We start from the raw sequence: 20,236 nt of genomic DNA, 5'->3' as shown, positions 1-20,236 counted from the left end.
CCTTGCCTAGCTAACGTTAGCCACAAAAACATGCTATTTGTAAAGTATCATACAAAATGGATGATGGATATCCACAAATTAATATACTATACGAAATGTAACATATACTAAATGGATAGTCCTGGATTTAGTTTTACTATGTTATGTCTACCCCTGGGTCCAGGTTATGTAAACTGCTACTCCTAGTATTACTCTGGTGATAGTTTTAGTAATGCATCTGTATTGCAGTTTATGCTTCCTACAATGGTCAGCAGGCTGCGCCCTCTCTCACAATCACAGATGTCCTCCCAGACCCACGTGTTCTCCTTGCCCAGTCTGGGCCACTCCAAACTAGAGGCCGACCAATTAATCAGAATGGCCGATTAATCGGGGCGATTTCAAGTTTTCATAACAATCGGAAATCTGTATTTTTGGGCGCCGATCTGCTGATTTATTATTCATTTTTTTACACCTATTTAATCTGTATTTAACTAGGCAAGTCAGTTAAGAACACATTCTTATTTTCAATGACAGCCTAGGAATGAGGCAGAACGACAGATTTTTAACCTTGTACGCTCGGGGGATCCAATCTTGCAACCTTACAGTTACCTAGTCCAACGCTCCAACCACCTGATCACATTGCACTCCACGAGGAGACTGCCTGTTACTCGAATGCCAAGGTAAATTGACCATAACTTGACCATAATTTGCAAACAAATTCATAAAAAATCCTACAATGTGATTTTCTGGATTTTTTTTCCTAATTTTGTCTGTCATAGTTGAAGTGTACCAATGATGAAAATTACAGGCCTCTCATCTTTTTAAGTGGCAGAACTTGCACAATTGATGGCTGACTGAACACTTTTTTGCCCCACTGTATATATACAGTGCCTTGCGAAAGTATTCGGCCCCCTTGAACTTTGCGACCTTTTGCCACATTTCAGGCTTCAAACATAAAGATATAAAACTGTATTTTTTTGTGAAGAATCAACAAGTGGGACACAATCATGAAGTGGAACGACATTTATTGGATATTTCAAACTTTTTTAACAAATCAAAAACTGAAAAATTGGGCGTGCAAAATTATTCAGCCCCCTTAAGTTAATACTTTGTAGCGCCACCTTTTGCTGCGATTACAGCTGTAAGTCGCTTGGGGTATGTCTCTATCAGTTTTGCACATCGAGAGACTGAAAAAAGGGTTTGAAAAGAGTTCTACGTCTATCCCTATAAGATAACCTTTTTTGGTTCCAGATAGAACTATTTTGGGTACCATGTAGAACCCTCTGTGGAAAGGGTTCTTCCTGGAACCAAAAGGAGTTATTCCAAGGGTTCTCCTTTTTTTCTAAGAGTGTATGGAGCAGTTTCCCAGAGACAGGTAAAACGTAGTCCTGGACTAAAAAGTCAGTTCAGTGGAGATTCTCCATTGAATATGATTTTAGTCGAGGACGAGGCATAATCTGTGTCTGGGAATCTGCCCCTGTATCAGAAAAGTGTTCTGAGATAAGAGGGGTAACGCTTTGGAGGTCATATGTAGCCATGTGATAGGGGTTATTGTAGTGCTTTGGTAATGGTTCTCACACCCTATGATCCATACAGCTACAGAAACTCTGTATGTATGGCTGGCTGAAGTAAAACTATTCCCATTGGCTGCATCAGATAGAAGGCCTGAAGCCTTTCAGCTGTATCAGCCGGTGTTGACACTAACATTCACCCGATGCTGTACTCACTTTCTGGTATTTTGGGCAACACTTTTCTAGCACAAAAATAGGCTATTGTTATTAACAATGTTATTTTCTCAGAAAATAGAGAGGTTGGGTTATATTGATATTGTGATAGCACGTTAATTGACTTGTTAAATAAAGGGGTAATAGCAGGGTAATAGTGGAAACTCAAAGGAGCTGCTTAGGCCTACACTTTGTCTCTGGCATAAACATGGACTTTACATTGCATATCTTACCAACAAATATGCATCAGGAAGCTTTGTAAATATTTTCCCTCCTAATTCTGATAAGGCTATATCCTCATACTTTGCTGTATATATGGTTCCCAGAGTATATAATTTACAGTGTACAGTGATTTACATTGGTGAAGTGAAACGAAAAGGAAAAAAATAGTTAGCCTACGTTTTTGTGTGACTGGTAGTGGTCAAACCAGAGACAAAGGAATACACCGTCTTTGGTCAGACCACAGGCTACACAAGACACACACCTGGCGTTCGCTTACCTGCCTGCGCTGTCTGTCAAAGTGCCCAAGCCTGTTTTGTAAACGCGTCATGACGCCGACACCAAGATTTGACGTAGCCTACCTCCACGGTTCACCCGTGCCCCTCCATCTAATCTCGCCTCTCTGTGTATGCTGAATTCCCCGCCTCCCCACTTTTCAACGAGCGCACCGCTATTTTTAGCACTGCCACGGATTAATGTAAAGTGGCGCAGAGACCGTGAACCGGACTGTCCACAAGCATTGTAGGACCTCGCTCGGTATCGGTGCATTCGGCGAGTTACTTGTCACGGAAACAACTTGGCACGGATTCGGAAATCGAGTGGGGGGAATGATGACAAACCCCATGTACCCGTTTCTGGCTTTCTTTTCCTAAAGAAGCATTTTCAAGGATGCTGCTTTCGAAGCGGATCGAACGACAACCCCGGCCCTCGCTCCTGCCCGTGGTTCTCCTATGTTTCATTCTCGCCACTGTCAGTACCAGCATGCCAGGTAAGCATATAGTTTACTTCTAGGACAAATTAAACTGATTTTTTTTTTTAAGGCAGATTTATATTTGGTTTTGTCCCGTATAAAATGATGATTAGCCTATGCCCTTCACATTTTAAAAACAGCCCGCATCCAACTTAAAAACAACAAACATAACATTAAAAACATGACATTATTTGGTCATTTTATGGAGAAAATTGTCCAAATGGCACTGAAATGTAAATGTTTATTTCTAATTGTGAGTTGAATGAATAAATTGTGTTTAACGCTCACTGTACTTTACTACTTAGTGCGTGACGGTAACATTTTGCTTCACTAAGAGTTGTGACATCTGATATGCAACAGGGTGCTGCTGCTCTCTACCAAGACAACAGTCTACTTTTAGTCTGGTTTACTAAGTTTAGATATGTCTCTGCGCAAACTAGCAAAAGGGATCGAGAAAAATACATTCTCAAGAATTCCCCACTAATTTCCTAACTCGTAATTTAAATTTCTCAAAGCGTTTCCGCTCTACAATTGCACAGTGTATTCCCTAGCAAATGGGATTCCCGAGTGACGCAGCGGTCTAAGGCACTGCATCTCAGTGCTAGAGGCGTCACTACAGACCCTTGTTCGATTCCAGGCTGTGTCACAAACGGCCGTGTTTGGGAGTTCCATAGTGTGGCGCTCTATTGGCCCAGCTTCGTCCAGGTTTGGCCGGCCATCATTGTAAATAAGAGTTTGTTCTTAACTGACTTGCCTAGTTAAATAAGGGTTAAATAAATAAAAAATGGATGTGGTCTATATTATTTGATGTAATTCATATAACTATGTATACATTTTAAGTAAATCATTGTGTAGTCTTAACCTATATTGCAGATTGTAATTGGGGGGAGACACTTAATTTAGTAAATATAATCAAATTAATCAAATGGAATTTAACTGTAATTTCCATGAAAATATTGAACATGTAGGCCTTATTTTACTGACATAAAGTAAATCACCTTTTTATAAGAGACAGATGAGGTTGAAAAGGATGAATTGGAGAATAAATATTATCTGATGATGAGAGGAACTGACTGACTGGTGATGAGAGAGCTATTCACACTGAGGCCCTATGAGCAACACAAAAGCTGGACACTAACACACACAATCTCTTTATCTTGCTGGACTAATCACACACATCCCTCCATTAGCAGTGGCATGCATCCACTCTTTAAATCTTATACACTCATGCAGTTCCACACAATAACTCAAACACACTCATACACTCTTTAGTGTAGTGTAACTCTACTCTGGCATATACAGTATAATCCCAAAATGGTGGGATGTGTGCAATGTATATCTCTACAATACATGTGCACACAGACCTCCTGTATGTTGGTCTGTACTGCTTGTTGAAGTTTCCAAGTAAGGCTTCAGGCATTCGGACAATGTTTACCATTAGGTGTTGTTATGGATGTATCATCATCCTGATTGACTATAAGCAGGCTGTTGAATTGCTAACATGTTCATGTTATGTAAGCCGAGTACTGTCAAAGAGAATGAAAGACAGGGATGGAAATGCATCATATAAATCAACCTGTATTTGCATTGGCACCACTTTTGTGTTCTGAGAGCTTCTCCACTGTAAAAATGCCATCTGTCTTATTCAACTGGCTTCTGTTGATGAACAACACCACATAATAAGCATATTCTCTCTCAGGCCCTACTTTTAGCTGATTCTCCCTGTTGTCATCAGTGTTTTACTTTCAAATGTCAGGTTTGTCATTGCAAAGGCAGTGCCTTTGTGTGGTTCTCTGGCAATCTTGTCACTATTCAGTGATCAGTCGCCTGGAGGCTTGCTTGTGTTAGAGGAAGAGATTACAGTTTAACTGTTATTGCTAGTCACAAATAACATGCACGCACGCACACACACTTTTGTGACCCAGATACTGTCCAGATTTTGCAGCACCTTTGGGGCCAGGCAGAGAGAGCAGATGGAAATAGTTAAGGGTCTGAACTGACACTGTGACAGGCCCACGTAGACCACTGACTTGCACTACTGAAGGGGTGTCTCTTTCTCTCTCTCTTTCTTTCTCTCTCTCTAACCATGTTTCCATTGAAGGTTTCATGCCAGTAAAGTCATGCTGTATGAAAAATGACCATGACAGATTTGGTGGAAACATGAAGTGTTGATACAATTTCAGAAATGTCAACAGACAAGTTGTTCATTCGACATGGTGGGATCTTTTTGTGTCGGTATAATCAGTTATTTATTTATTTATTTTATTTATTTTACCTTTATTTAACCAGGTAGGCAAGTTGAGAACAAGTTCTCATTTACAATTGCGACCTGTTATGCAAGAATGGCGGTGGGAACTCTTTCATGTTCAAATATTTATATCATAAACCATCATGTTGAAGTAAACTTGGAGTCACGCAGTGATCTGCTATAAATTGTACTACGACGACGTGGAAAAGCGCTATGCATTTATAGGTAGATGAAATAAGTTATGATGAACTTCATGGCGGTTAAGGGATGGATGGTGATGAGCTTAATGCAAATGTTCTGTAACTATTGAGGGTTTTATATGAATGCTGGTGACATGATGATCGACGCTTGGCTGGCAATTATCAAATAAAAATGATATATCATCATATATGATATATCATCATATAACCTACCCTGTCCACTTTGTCAGCAAACTGTTGTCTAGAGAACATGTGCCGAAACCAGATAGGGAAAGTTTGCTTTTAATTCGGTACATGGAAACTTTAATGAGAATTTAGCTTTTTTTTTTACAACCGAATCTGAAAGAAAAAAAGTATGTAAATGGAATCTTATAGAAGTGTCCAGACACGTTTTCTTTACGATTTGACTTGTTTTTGAGAAACTTACCACAACCAGGCTTGGATAACACTGGAGGCCCCTTCGGTCTCCACACAATTGGGTAACGTTGCTTTTAGTTTTTTGTGCCCGTTATGTGGAACAACTTCCAGAGCTCTCTGATATGAGATGTTCTGGTCCCCCTTGATCAGTTCAGAGTAATGATTGGATACCTCTATGTTGATACATTTATTTTTCTTAAAATGTTTTGTAATTTTGTATATTTACATAAAAAAATGTAGATTTGGTTGAAGAAAACCAAAATTCTCCTTTTAAGGCTGTGAGATTGACCATTCTGTTCAATTTTTAACAGTGAGGCGGAAACAGCAGTTCTTTACTTTTCTTGCCCCAAGTGAGGCTTTTATTAGCAAAAGTGAAGATAGCCAGGGAACTCTACAAATATTTACATAAGAAAATAACAAACTGGATGTTGCAACAGGAATACAAACTGAACCTAATAGAGCGCTTCAAACAAAACCCAGGCCCCAAATATACTGTAACCCAGCAGCATGCCAACCAGTTCCCTGTCCAATCCCAAACAATGAAAATGACAGGGTTTAGATACACATACATTGTGGGTATCAGCCAATAGGATGAACCATATCACATCATGATCAATTAACATTAACAATGCAGGAAATTCAATACAACATGTTAAGTTCATAAACATACACTATATGTTTTCATACCAGCACACATGTCAATAAAGCTGCTCCACTTGCTTTAAGCATAAATACAACCTGGGATATAAACATGTACATCCCCCGGGATAAGCTACTACCGCAGTAGCATTCATTAACTGTGCTCGACCGAGACCAATTCTCAGACCAGGAAATAACCGGAACTCTCTTCAATAAACGAGGATAACAAGTTTAGAATCTACATTTAAGCTTAACGCTTATGATTTCATCTTCAAACATGATTACATCACAGTTGTACTTCCTAGTCATAAATACATGAGCATTAAGTTATATAGTGGGCGATGCACAACTATAGGTTTTGCGCGCACAAACCCATTGACGGCATGCGATCACCAACTCTCACACAAGTCTCCTCTCATTTGCAGGTGATCAACAATCAATACGTCGAAATACATCCCTAATCCCACATTATATTCAATAAATACATGTGCCTCTCATAAACAGTTTCATTAACATTGTCTGGTTATTGATAATCAGCCTAACTTTAGCTTAGGTGACAAGGACATAATCAGTGGTGTAAAGTACTTAAGTAAAAATACTTTCAAGTACTACTTAAGTAGTTTTGTTTGGTATCTGTACGTTACTATTTTTATTTTTGACTACTTTTGTTCCACTACATTCCTAAAGAAAATAATGTACTTTTTACTCCATACATTTTCCCTGACACCTACAAGTACTCATTACATTTTGAATGCTTAGCAGGACAGGAAAATGGTCCAATTCAAATCCAATTTTATTAGTCACATGCGCCAGATACAACCTTACAGTGAAATGTTTACTTACGAGCCCCTAACTGATAGTGCAGTTTCAAAAAATATGGATAAGAATAAGAGATAAAAGTAACAAGTAATTAAAGGGGAGCAGTAAAAATAACAATATATACAGGGGGATGCCGGTACAGAGTCAATGTGTGGGGCACCCGTTAGTTGAGGTAGTATGTACATGTAGGTAGAGTTAATTAAAGTGACTATGCATAGATGACAACAGAGTGGCAGTGTTGTGGAGAGGGGTGGGGGAGGCGCAATGTGAATAGTTTGGGTAGCCATTTGACTAGATGTTCAGGAGTCTTATGGTTTGGGGTAGAAGCTGTTTAGAAGCCTCTTGGACCTAGACTTGGTGCTATACCACTGTTGTGTCGTCGGCACTGTTGTGTCGACCACTGTTGTGTCGTCGGCAAATGTAATGATGGTGTTGGAGTCGTGCCTAGCCGTGCAGTCATGCGTGAACAGGGAGTACATAAGGGGCTGAGCACGCACCCCTGAGGGGCCCCTGTGTTGAGGATCAGTGTGGTGGATGTGTAGTACCTACCCTTACTACCTGGTGGAGGCCCGTCAGGAATTCCAGGATCCAGTTGCAGAGGGAGGTGTTTAGTCCTAGGTTCCTTAGCTTATTGATGAGCTTTGAGGGCACTATGGTGTTGAACACTGAACTGTAGTCAATGAATAGCATTCTCACATGGGTGTTCCTTCTGTCCAGGTGGGAAAGGGCAGTGTGGAGTGCAATAGACTGCATCATCTGTGGATCTGTTGGAGCGGTATGCAAATTGGAGTGGGTCTAGGGTGGGTCTTTCCCTGGATGATGGTGTTGATGTGAGCCATGACCAGCCTTTCAAAGCACTTCATGGCTACATACGTGAGTGCTACGGGTCAGTATTTATTTAGGCAGGTAACCTTAGTTTTCTTGGGCACAGGCACTACTGTGGTCTGCTTAAAACATGTTGATATTACAGACTCGGACAGGGAGAGGTTGAAAATGTCAGTGAAGACACTTGCTAGTTGGTCAGTGCATGCTCGCAGTACACATCCTGGTAATTCGTTTGGCCCTGCGGCCTTGTGAATGTTGACCTGTCTAAAGGTCTTACTCACATCGGCTGTGAAGAGCGTGATCACACAAGCATAGAAGTAGTTTACCTCATCTGGTTGGCTCGTGTCACTGGGCAGCTCTTGGCTGTGCTTCCCTTTGTAGTCTGTAATGGTTTGCAAGCCCTGCCACATCCGACGAGCTTCAGAGCCGGTGTAGTACGACTCAATCTTAGTCCTGTATTGACGCTTTGCCTGTTTGATGGTTCGTCGGAGGGCATAGCGGGATTTCTTATGCTTCTCAGTTAGTCATGCTCCTTGAAAGTGGCAGCTTTAGCTCAGTGCGGATGCTGCCTGTATGCATGGTTTCTGGTTGGGGTATGTATTGTCACTGTGGGGACGACATCATCAATGCACTTATTGATGAAGCCAACGACAGATGTGGTGTACTCCTCAATGCCATTGGCGGAATTCCGGAACATATTCCAGTCTGTGCTAGCATAACAGTCCGGTAGCTTAGCATCTGCTTTATCTGACCACTTTTTTATTGATCTAGTCACTGGTGCTTCCTGCTTTAATTGTTGCTTGTAAGCAGGAATCAGGAGGATAGAATTATGCTCACGTTTGCCAAATGGAGAGCTTTGTATGCATGTCTGTGTGTGGAGTATAGGTGGTCCAGAGTTATTTTCCCTCTGGTTGCACGTTTAACATGTTGATAGAAATTAGGTAAAACTGATTTAAGTTTCCCTGCATTAAAGTCCCCAGCTACTAGACATGCTGCCTCTGGGTGAGCGTTTTCTTGTTTGCTTATGGCGGAATACAGCTCATTCAATGCTATCTTGGTGCCAGCCTCTGACTGTGGTGGTGTGTAAACAGATACAAAGAATATAGACACAATCTCTCGGTAGGTAATGTGGTCTGCAGCTTATCATGAGAAACTCGACCTCAGGCAAGCAATGGCTCAAGACTTCCTTAGATATTGTGCACCAGCTGTTGTTTACAAAAATGCATAGAATGCCGCCCCTTGTCTTACCAGACGCCGCTGTTCTATCCTGCCGGTACATTGTATAACCAGCCAGTTGTATGTTGATAGTGTCGTTGTTCAGCCACGACTCTGTGAAGCATAAGATGTTCGTTTTTAATGTCCCGTTGGTAGTTTAATCTTACCAATAACTTATCCATTTTATTGTCCAAAGATAGCATGTTTGCGAGCGGAATTGAGGGGAGTGGGGGTTTATTCGCTCACCTCCTACTCCTCAGAAGGCAGCCCGCCCTCCAGACTCTCTTTCTCCGCCCCCTCTTCACGCAGATCACTGGGGTCGGGCCTGTTCCCGATGGAGCCCTATATCCTCAGGCTCGTCAGAGTCGTGAAAGAAGAAAAAAGATTCTGCTAGTCCGTGGTGTGTAATCACAGTCCTGATGTCTAGAAGTTATTTTCGGTCATAAGAGACGGTAGCGGCAACATTATGTACAAAAATAGTAAAAAACTAAGTTACAAACAACGCAGATAAACTAACAAAATAACACAATCGGTTGTGGGCACGTAAAACGTCTGCTCCGGCACTATTTTAGTTTTTTTTCACACACTTATGAAGATGTCATCCCTACTGCCTCTGATCTGGAGGACTCACTAAACAAATGCTTCGTTCTGAAATTATGTCTGAGGTTTGGTTGGAGTGTGCCCCTGGCTATCCGTAAATTTAAAAAACAAGAAAATGTTGACGTCTGGTTTGCTTAATATAAGCAATTAGAAATTATTATTACTTTTACTTTTCTTAATTATTACTTTTGTTACTTAAGTACATTTGATCAATTACATTTACTTTTGATACTTAAGTATATTTTAAACCAAATAATTTTAGAGTTTTACTCTAGTAGTATTTTACTGGGTGACTTTTACTTGAGTCATTTTCTATTTATGTATCTTTTACTTTTACTCAAGTATGACAATTATTTACTTTTGCCACCACTGAACATAAGGACAATCATTTATTTGATGTGCACTACGTCATCACGCACAGCATTTTACCCACAAAAAGTCAGTTTGATGGAAACACACATCTGGTGGGAAAATGCGCATATATATTTTATACGCATGAAAATCTGTTCCCAGTTCGATGGAAACCTAGATAGATACTTATGAGTATTTTAGAAGAGTACGGACAATGTAATCTTCTCCAGGGGCCCTGCACTGTGGCTGATCCTGGCTTCCAACCCCTTGGGTGTATGTGCGTGTTTCTCAGGAGGTTGGCTTGAAACCAAATAAGACACATTTTGGAAAGGAAAATGGACAATAATGTACTCCTCTTCTTCAGGTCTCTTATCCATGTCTGTTTTTTTTAAGTGCGTCTTGGGGCTTTGACCATTTTTATAAGATTCAGTTATGTGTACTCCATACAAGGACTATAAGTGGCCACATGCTGTTCTATGCTCTGAGATCAGTTACAGGTTCAGGAGGGGTCAGAAGAATATGTGATTACAGTAAAAAGATGGAATGAGGAACTTGGCAGTGAAATTACTCAAATCCTGGTCTTGAACCCACATGGCAGCTGGCAGCAAACCTGTAACGCTTAACTTTAGCCAGTTTGCTACAGCAAGGCAGCTGTTTTTGTTTATTTAATCTCAACATCAAATCATTTCTGGGTAACAAGTAAGTACCTTACTGCGATTGCTTGGTGGTCATAAAGAACAAAAATAGCTTCTTAGCAAAGAGCAATTTCTCAAACAATGATTTACTAGGTCTGTCTGGGAGTGGTCTGAGTTAATTACTGTTATTGGCAGCTTTGCACACTCTTGGCATTCTCTCAACCAGCTTCACCTGGAATGCTTTTCCAACAGTCTTGAAGGGGTTTCACATTGTTGGCTGTTTTCCTTCACTCTGCAATCCAACTGAGAGTTTTGGCACTCTTTCTTATTGGTCTATTAACTAATTTACCACCAGGTGATGTCACCAGGCAGGCCAAAACTCAATATCACCAAAACAGGTTGAAATTTTAGGTGGTCTTTTCAAACAGCTCTTACACTACATTATCATAATTTTCACAATTTCACAGTATTATTCCAACCTCAATGAGAAGATATATACAGTGCCTTGCGAAAGTATTCGGCCCCCTTGAACTTTGCGACCTTTTGCCACATTTCAGGCTTCAAACATAAAGATATAAAACTGTATTTTTTTGTGAAGAATCAACAACAAGTGGGACACAATCATGAAGTGGAACGACATTTATTGGATATTTCAAACTTTTTTTAACAAATCAAAAACTGAAAAATTGGGCGTGCAAAATTATTCAGCCCCCTTAAGTTAATACTTTGTAGCGCCACCTTTTGCTGCGATTACAGCTGTAAGTCGCTTGGGGTATGTCTCTATCAGTTTTGCACATCGAGAGACAGACATTTTTTCCCATTCCTCCTTGCAAAACAGCTCGAGCTCAGTGAGGTTGGATGGAGAGCATTTGTGAACAGCAGTTTTCAGTTCTTTCCACAGATTCTCGATTGGATTCAGGTCTGGACTTTGACTTGGCCATTCTAACACCTGGATATGTTTATTGTTGAACCATTCCATTGTAGATTTTGCTTTATGTTTTGGATCATTGTCTTGTTGGAAGACAAATCTCCGTCCCAGTCTCAGGTCTTTTGCAGACTCCATCGGGTTTTCTTCCAGAATGGTCCTGTATTTGGCTCCATCCATCTTCCCATCAATTTTAACCATCTTCCCTGTCCCTGCTGAAGAAAAGCAGGCCCAAACCATGATGCTGCCACCACCATGTTTGACAGTGGGGATGGTGTGTTCAGGGTGATGAGCGGTGTTGCTTTTACGCCAAACATAACGTTTTGCATTGTTGCCAAAAAGTTCAATTTTGGTTTCATCTGACCAGAGCACCTTCTTCCACATGTTTGGTGTGTCTCCCAGGTGGCTTGTGGCAAACTTTAAATGACACTTTTTATGGATATCTTTAAGAAATGGCTTTCTTCTTGCCACTCTTCCATAAAGGCCAGATTTGTGCAATATACGACTGATTGTTGTCCTATGGACAGAGTCTCCCACCTCAGCTGTAGATCTCTGCAGTTCATCCAGAGTGATCATGGGCCTCTTGGCTGCATCTCTGATCAGTCTTCTCCTTGTATGAGCTGAAAATTTAGAGGGACGGCCAGGTCTTGGTAGATTTGCAGTGGTCTGATACTCCTTCCATTTCAATATTATCACTTGCACAGTGCTCCTTGGGATGTTTAAAGCTTGGGAAATCTTTTTGTATCCAAATCCGGCTTTAAACTTCTTCACAACAGTATCTCGGACCTGCCTGGTGCGTTCCTTGTTCTTCATGATGCTCTCTGCGCTTTTAACGGACCTCTGAGACTATCACAGTGCAGGTGCATTTATACGGAGACTTGATTACACACAGGTGGATTGTATTTATCATCATTAGTCATTTAGGTCAACATTGGATCATTCAGAGATCCTCACTGAACTTCTGGAGAGAGTTTGCTGCACTGAAAGTAAAGGGGCTGAATAATTTTGCACGCCCAATTTTTCAGTTTTTGATTTGTTAAAAAAGTTTGAAATATCCAATAAATGTCGTTCCACTTCATGATTGTGTCCCACTTGTTGTTGATTCTTCACAAAAAATACAGTTTTATATCTTTATGTTTGAAGCCTGAAATGTCGCAAAGTTCAAGGGGGCCGAATACTTTCGCAAGGCACTGTGTATATATATATATATATATATAAACACAATAAAATCTAGTTTTTGACTGCACTGGGCCTTTAAACAATACACTACAAATTTTAATTATCCTATATTGCAGAAAAGTTTTCCTGCTACAGGGTGATAAAATTATGATCCTACATCTGTATTCTGAAATTGTAAGTGCTTCAATGTGATGTTTCAACTATAAGCCATAACTCATAGATAATTATTAACCTGGCCAAATGTGAGCTATAAATATCATAATCTTTTCGAGATTAGGTATACTAATGGTAGTACAAGTCTATAGATGCAGAGAGAAATTAAAATGGTCTATAGTATACAGTGGAGAGTGTTGCTCTCAGAAAGATTCCTTCGAAAAAAAGGTTTTCAAAATCTCTTAAGTAGCACTCAGAAAGGAGTTATTATTGATCTGTTTTCCTTGATTCCTTTTCCTGATTCCAATCCTCCTGAACAAATGTTGTTTGATAGGACTAAGGGGCAAGGAGGAAGAAAGGATGGGATTTTTTCACAGCACAATTGGTCTGGCAGGGACTTGTTGCCATGACAACTCTGAAGCCGCAGATGAAGCAAGCCAGTTTCTCCCAGCCAGCCCAAGCGAAAACAGTAGTGTAGCTGGCAATGGGATGCCTAATATTGATCCAGAGGCATTTAACCAGACTCAACCCACTGCATCTTAATTCAATGCTGTCTATATTGTGCTGTATGGTTTCTGCTAATTTGAGTGAGTTATGCAGGAAATGTAAAACTAGTGGTGTATTTGAGGTTTAAAGGCCCAGTGCAGTCAATCTTGATTTCCCTGTGTTTTACAGTATATACAGAACCAGTCAAAAGTTTGGACACACCTACTTACTCCAGGTTTTTTCTTAATTTTTACTGTTTTCTACATTGTAGAATAATAGTGAAGACATCAAAACTATGAAATAACACATATGGAATCATGTAGTAACCAAAAAAGTGTTAAACAAATCAAAATATATTTTATAATTGAGATTCTTCAAAGTAGCCACCCTTTGCCTTGGTGACAGCTTTGCACACTCTTGGCATTGCACCAGATTTGCCAGTTCTGCACCAGAACTGCACCAGATTTGCCAGTTACCCCACTCTTCCACCAAGGCACCTGCAAGTTCCCGGACATTTCTGGGGGGAATGGCCCTAGCCCTAGCCCTCACCCTCCGATCCAACAGGTCCCAGACGTGCTCAATGGGATTGAGATCTGGGCTCTTTGCTGGCCATGGCAGAACACTGACATTCCTGTCTTGCAGGAAATCACGCACAGAACGAGCAGCATTGCTGGTGGCATTGTCATGCTTGGAGGGTCATGTCAGGATGAGCCTGCAGGAAATGTACCACATGAGGGAGGAGGATGTCTTCCCTGTAACGCACAGCATTGAGATTGCCTGCAATGACAACAAGCTCAGTCCGATGATGCTGTGGCACACCGCCCCAGACCATGATGGACCCTCCACCTCCAAATCAATCCCGCTCCAGAGTACAGGCCTCGGTGTAACGCTCATTCCCTCGACGATAAACACGAATCCGACCATCACCCTTGGTGAGACAAAACCGCGACTCGTCAGTGAAGAGCACTTTTTGCCAGTCCTGTCTGGTCCAGCAATGGTGGGTTTGTGCCCATAGGCGCCATTGTTGCCGGTGATATCTGGTGAGGACCTGCCTTACAACAGGCCTACAAGCCCTCAGTCCAGCCTCTCTCAGCCTATTGCGGACAGTCTGAGCACTGATGGAGGGATTGTGCGTTCCTGGTGTAACTCGGGCAGTTGTTGTTGCCATCGTGTACCTGTCCTGCAGGTGTGATGTTCAGATGTACTGCTCCTGTGCAGGTCTTGTTACATGTAGGTCTGCCACTGTGAGGACGATCAGCTGTCCGTCCTGTCTCCCTGTAGCGCTGTCTTAGGCATCTCACAGTACGGACATTGCAATTTATTGCCCTGGCCACATCTGCAATCCTCATTCCTCCTTGCAGCATGCCAAAGGCACGTTCACACAGATGAGGAGGGACCCTGGGCATCTTTCTTTTGGTGTTTTTCAGAGTCAGTAGAAAGGCCTCTTTAGTGTCCTAAGTTTTCATAACTGTGACCTTAATTGCCTACCGTTTGTAAGCTGGTAGTGTCTTAACGACCGTTCCACAGGTGCATGTTCATTGATTGTTTATGGTTCATTGAACATGCATGGAAAACAGTGTTTAAACCCTTTACAATGAAGATATGTGAAGTTATTTTGATTTTTATGAATTATCTTTGAAAGACAGGGTCCGGAAAAACGGTGGCTTCTTTTTTTGCTGAGTTTTAGTTCTGATGTCTTCACTGTTATTCTACAATGTAGAAAATTGTGAAAAATTAATTTAAAAAATAACTATTGAATGAGTAGGTGTCCAACCTTCTGACTGGTACTGTTTATTTCCAAATTATGAGGTTGGAATAAAATTGTGAAAAGGCCACTATTCAGGAACAAATTCTTTCACTTTCTTGTCGTTTTTAGTCATGTTGTGAGATTATGTGTGACCGCGAGTATGTGCTTGCACTGTAAATGTATTTAAACAGGTGCTGTGTGAGCCTCAAGGGCTATCTTTGCTTCTTTGACACATTTGAAGGACTTAACAAGAATGTGTCATTGCTACAGACTCTTATCAGGCCTTTTCAGGGTCATGGTTGAATCACCAGACTGAACCTAAATCATGAAAATAGGAACAGCTTGGTCTGATAGGGACTTTATTGCACTGAGTTTTGAAACCCCCCAGTAAACCAAGCAAAATTGTCTGGCCTTCTAGGACTATAATGCGTAATGACGGTCAGCTTTAACAAATACAGTTAGGCCTACCTTCATGAAAAAATACTGTAGTATGCAAGGGTATAAATACTGTAGTATTACTATATTTATATACTACAGTATTCATTATAGTGTTTTTGCTGACTTTACGGTAATATATGGTAGTATTTACTGTAGTGTTTTTTTTTTGCTGACATTACTGTAGTGTTTACTATAGTGTTTTTGTTTTATTATCTTTAACATAGAAGTCAAAAGTTAGGGAACACAGTATTTGGTCTATGCTTGGCATTTAGGATTCTCACTCATAGGTGACACAAATTGGAATATGGGGAGGGGAATGGGCAGTGTTTATGCAAATGTATAAGTACTATAGTATTCTATAGTAAACTAGTATTTTTATGTGGGTAGTTCTTATGTTCTATTTCATAGCATTTTTTTATGTCTTTGTGGTTGAAACATGTCTTTGACATGACCATTTTTATAGAATTTAACCAAATAAATAATACTCTGAGTACTGGCTGTTTGTTACATGGGCTATCTATATTTTCTTAATCAATTTCAATTGGGCTGCAATCAATGACTTGATCGTCCTTGCTGTGTAAAATATAAAAGTGACACTTCATATACAGATGTAATCATACCGTGTGTATCCAAGAGACTGTCTGAAACAGATAATCATATCCATTTCAAAGGTATCTTCAGTCCGTCATGAGGCTGCTGGCTGTAGCCACTTGACGTGCATGGCTCAGTTCCTGTTTAACTAGAGACAGGAATTCCACACAATGGGACAGCATAACCCTGCTGCCCTTTCAGCTTCCTGCACCCCCTCTCACGCCACTGCACCACTCTATACTCAACCCCCCCACACTAGTAGAGTACATAATAAGAAGTGCTCTGAGATCAGGTGGGGGGGGGGTACAGTTACAGTAGGCGTCTGTCCAAAATGGGTCACTGTACTTTTGACCAGGGCACATAGAGTTCTAGACATTTCTTACTGGGAAGGGCTATACGGGCACCCCCGGTGCACAAATTGATGACGTATGTCGCGCAACTGAGAGTCGAGTGGAGACGAATGGATTCGGTTCTGTTAGTCGTCCTGAAGAGCCCTCCCAGCTGCATAGCTAGTTTATGCTGGCTAACTGGCAACAACATTAGCATGGCATTAGTTAAAATGGGTAAAAGAAAGTAGTTTTTTTCAATGGATAAGGGAGAACTTGTAGTTGTAGTTACATGTAGTTACATGCCAATTTGCTAATGTAATGACAAGTGTAACGGTGTGTAACGGTGTTGTATCGAGGTGCTTCCCACTGCTGCTTTCCACTCCGTAGCAGTTGCTTCACCGGGCAGCTGTGTCGCTGTAGGTAGCTAATGTGGAAATGTTGTTCCATCCCACTTGATTTTATTTCGAGTAAGATTGCAGCCTACACAATAAATAACTTGTAATATTGGTAGTAACCACCTGGATGTCACCTGGATGTCACCGTGATACAGTCTACTGCTCAATGGGAAGAGTTTGCGCTGCAAGCCAGCAACACAACATGGAACAATGTGCCTATCAGTCCCGCTTGCCGGGCACTGCTCTCCTGCAGTAACTTACTGTAGAGTGAAGTGGATAGATATTGTAGATTATATCAGGCCAGGGTGACAGCTAAAGCAAAAGTATTGCTTTTGTAGTCTGAAAAAAAGAAAAAGATTCTGAACACTCCCAAGTCCCAACAAGTCCAATTCTAGCTGACGTTTATAGAAACAAGCAAAACTACACTGAACAAAAATATAATCACAACATGCAACAATTTCGAAGATTTGAGTTACAGTTCATATAAGGAAATCAGTCCATTTTAAATAAATTCATTCGGCCCTAATCACATGACTGGTAATGCAGATATGTATCTATTTGTCACGAGTACCTTTGGAAGAAAAAAAAAGGAAGGGTGTGAATCAGAAAACCAGTCAGTATCTGGTGCGACCACCATTTGCTTCATGCAGCGTGACACATCTCCTTCTATAGAGTTGATCAGGCTGTTGATTGTGGAATGTGGAATGTTGTCCCACTCCTCTTCAATGGCTACGTGAAATTGCTGGATATTGACGGGAACTGGAACACGCTGTTGTACACGTCGATCCAGAGCATCCCAGACATTCTCAATGGGTGACATGTCTGGTGAATATGCAGGCCATGGAAGAACTGGAACATTTTCAGCTTCCATGAATTGTGTACAGATCCATGTGACATGGTGTCGTGAATTATCATGCTGAAACATGAGGTTATGTGGTGGATGAATGGCACAACAATGTCCGTAGCTTATACCTGCCCATACCATAACCCCACCATGGGGGCACTCTGCTCACAACGTTGACATCAGCAAACACCCAAACGTGCTGTCTGCCATTTGCCCGGTACAGTTGAAACCGGGATTCATCTGTGAAGAGCACACTTCTCTAGCATGCCATTGGCCATCGAATGTGAGCATTTGCCCACCGAAGTTGGTTACGACGTCGAACTGCAGTCAGGTCAAAACCCTGGTGAGGATGACAAGCACGTAGATGAGCTTCCCTGAGACAGTTTGTACAGAAATTCTTCAGTTGTGCAAACCCACAGTTGGTGGCTGGTCTCAGACGATCCAGCAGGTGAAGATGCCGGCTGTGGAGGTCCTGGGCTGGCGTGGTTACACGTGGCCTGCAGTTGTGATGCCGGTCGGACATACTGCCAAATTCTCTATGGTAGAGAAATGAACATTAAATTCTCCGGCAACAACTCTGGTGGACATTCCTGCAGTCAGCATGCCAATTGCACACTCCCTCAAAACATGAGACATCTGTGGCATTGTGTTGTGTGACAAACTGCTAATTTCAGTGTCCTTTTATTGTACCCAGCACATGGTGCACCTGTGTAGTGATCATGCAAGAGTCTAAGCCCTGTCTATGTCAGAGGTGTACTACTAAGCTATATGTAATTGTTTTAAAAAGATCATACCAAGGATCATTTTACTATTTGATTTGGAATTGTAAAACTCCTTGAAGTATCAAACATTTTTGGCCTTACAGATATTAGCCCATACAAATGCATTGAATAACATATTCACTACATGGAACAACAGATGGTCCCCCCAAAAAAGTCTAAGAAAGTTTGTTCAGAAGTGTCTGTCCTATATCTGAGATACAAGAAAATCAGGATTTTTAATAAACATTTTTACATGTAGTAAACACCTTATTTTTGTCACTAAACCATCTCCATATATACTATACTTCCATAAAGAATGCATGTACATGTTTGTGAGAGTCTCACCTTTTATGCAGAAGGGTCATATTAGTGTGTAGTCCAAACTGTTCGGAAGCTACAGACAGAAGTTGGCAGATCGGCTGTTCTGACTTCAGACGAGTCCAAGACGCTTATGGGGGTCGTAGAGCAAAACGGAGGACACCATCTTGTTCATGAGTCTCGTCTTTCCACAGAAGGGTCATAATAGTTTTCTAGGCCAAACCGTGAGAAGACCGATTTTTGAGATGTCTCATGGACTGATAAACACCGCTGTAGATCTTTCACCGCAGATGTGAAAGTGTGACATAGGCAGATGGAAAGTGTGACATAGGCAGATGCGAAAGTGTGACATAGGCAGATGTGAAAGTGTGACATAGGCAGATGTGAAAGTGTGACATAGGCAGATGTGAAAGTGTGACATAGGCAGATGCGAAAGTGTGACATAGGCAGATGTGAAAGTGTGACATAGGCAGATGTGAAAGTGTGACATAGGCAGATGTGAAAGTGTGACATAGGCAGATGCGAAAGTGTGACATATAGGCAGATGTGAAAGTGTGACAGGCAGATGTGAAAGTGTGACATAGGCAGATGTGAAAGTGTGACAGGCAGATGTGAAAGTGTGACATAGGCAGATGCGAAAGTGTGACATAGGCAGATGCGAAAGTGTGACATAGGCAGATGCGAAAGTGTGACATAGGCAGATGCGAAAGTGTGACATAGGCAGATGCGAAAGTGTGACATAGGCAGATGTGAAAGTGTGACATAGGCAGATGTGAAAGTGTGACATAGGCAGATGTGAAAGTGTGACATAGGCAGATGCGAAAGTGTGACATAGGCAGATGTGAAAGTGTGACATAGGCAGATGTGAAAGTGTGACATAGGCAGATGTGAAAGTGTGACATAGGCAGATGCGAAAGTGTGACATAGGCAGATGTGAAAGTGTGACATATAGGCAGATGTGAAAGTGTGACATAGGCAGATGTGAAAGTGTGACATAGGCAGATGCGAAAGTGTGACATAGGCAGATGCGAAAGTGTGACATATAGGCAGATGCGAAAGTGTGACATATAGGCAGATGCGAAAGTGTGACATATAGGCAGATGCGAAAGTGTGACATATAGGCAGATGTGAAAGTGTGACATAGGCAGATGCGAAAGTGTGACATATAGGCAGATGCGAAAGTGTGACATATAGGTAGATGCGAAAGTGTGACATAGTCAGATGCGAAAGTGTGACATATAGGCAGATGCGAAAGTGTGACATAGGCAGATGCGAAAGTGTGACATAGGCAGATGCGAAAGTGTGACATATAGGCAGATGCGAAAGTGTGACATATAGGCAGATGCGAAAGTATGACATATAGGCAGATGCGAAAGTGTGACATATAGGCAGATGAGATAGATTGAGACGCATTTTATGCAAAAAAAATTTGATCACAAATCAAAATG

The 20,236-nt window shown here is 41.4% G+C and overlaps 1 protein-coding gene across 1 annotated transcript in view; it reads left to right on the top strand.

Moving 5' to 3' along the window:
* Positions 1–2,318: 2,318 nt before the first annotated feature.
* LOC112220338 (neural proliferation differentiation and control protein 1-like) overlaps positions 2,319–20,236 on the top strand; it is a 37,201-nt gene continuing 19,283 nt past the window's right edge. Inside the window, exon 1 of the mRNA XM_042302398.1 lies at positions 2,319–2,691. Within this exon, the coding sequence (XP_042158332.1) occupies positions 2,592–2,691 (100 nt within the window). The 5' untranslated portion in view covers positions 2,319–2,591. The remainder of the gene's footprint in view (positions 2,692–20,236) is intronic.

This window comes from Oncorhynchus tshawytscha, linkage group LG20 (assembly GCF_018296145.1).
Source record: "Oncorhynchus tshawytscha isolate Ot180627B linkage group LG20, Otsh_v2.0, whole genome shotgun sequence".
Taxonomy (NCBI): Eukaryota; Metazoa; Chordata; class Actinopteri; order Salmoniformes; family Salmonidae; genus Oncorhynchus; species Oncorhynchus tshawytscha.
The sequence above is the reverse complement of the archived record's forward strand: the minus strand, read 5'-3'. Positions and strand labels throughout refer to the sequence as shown.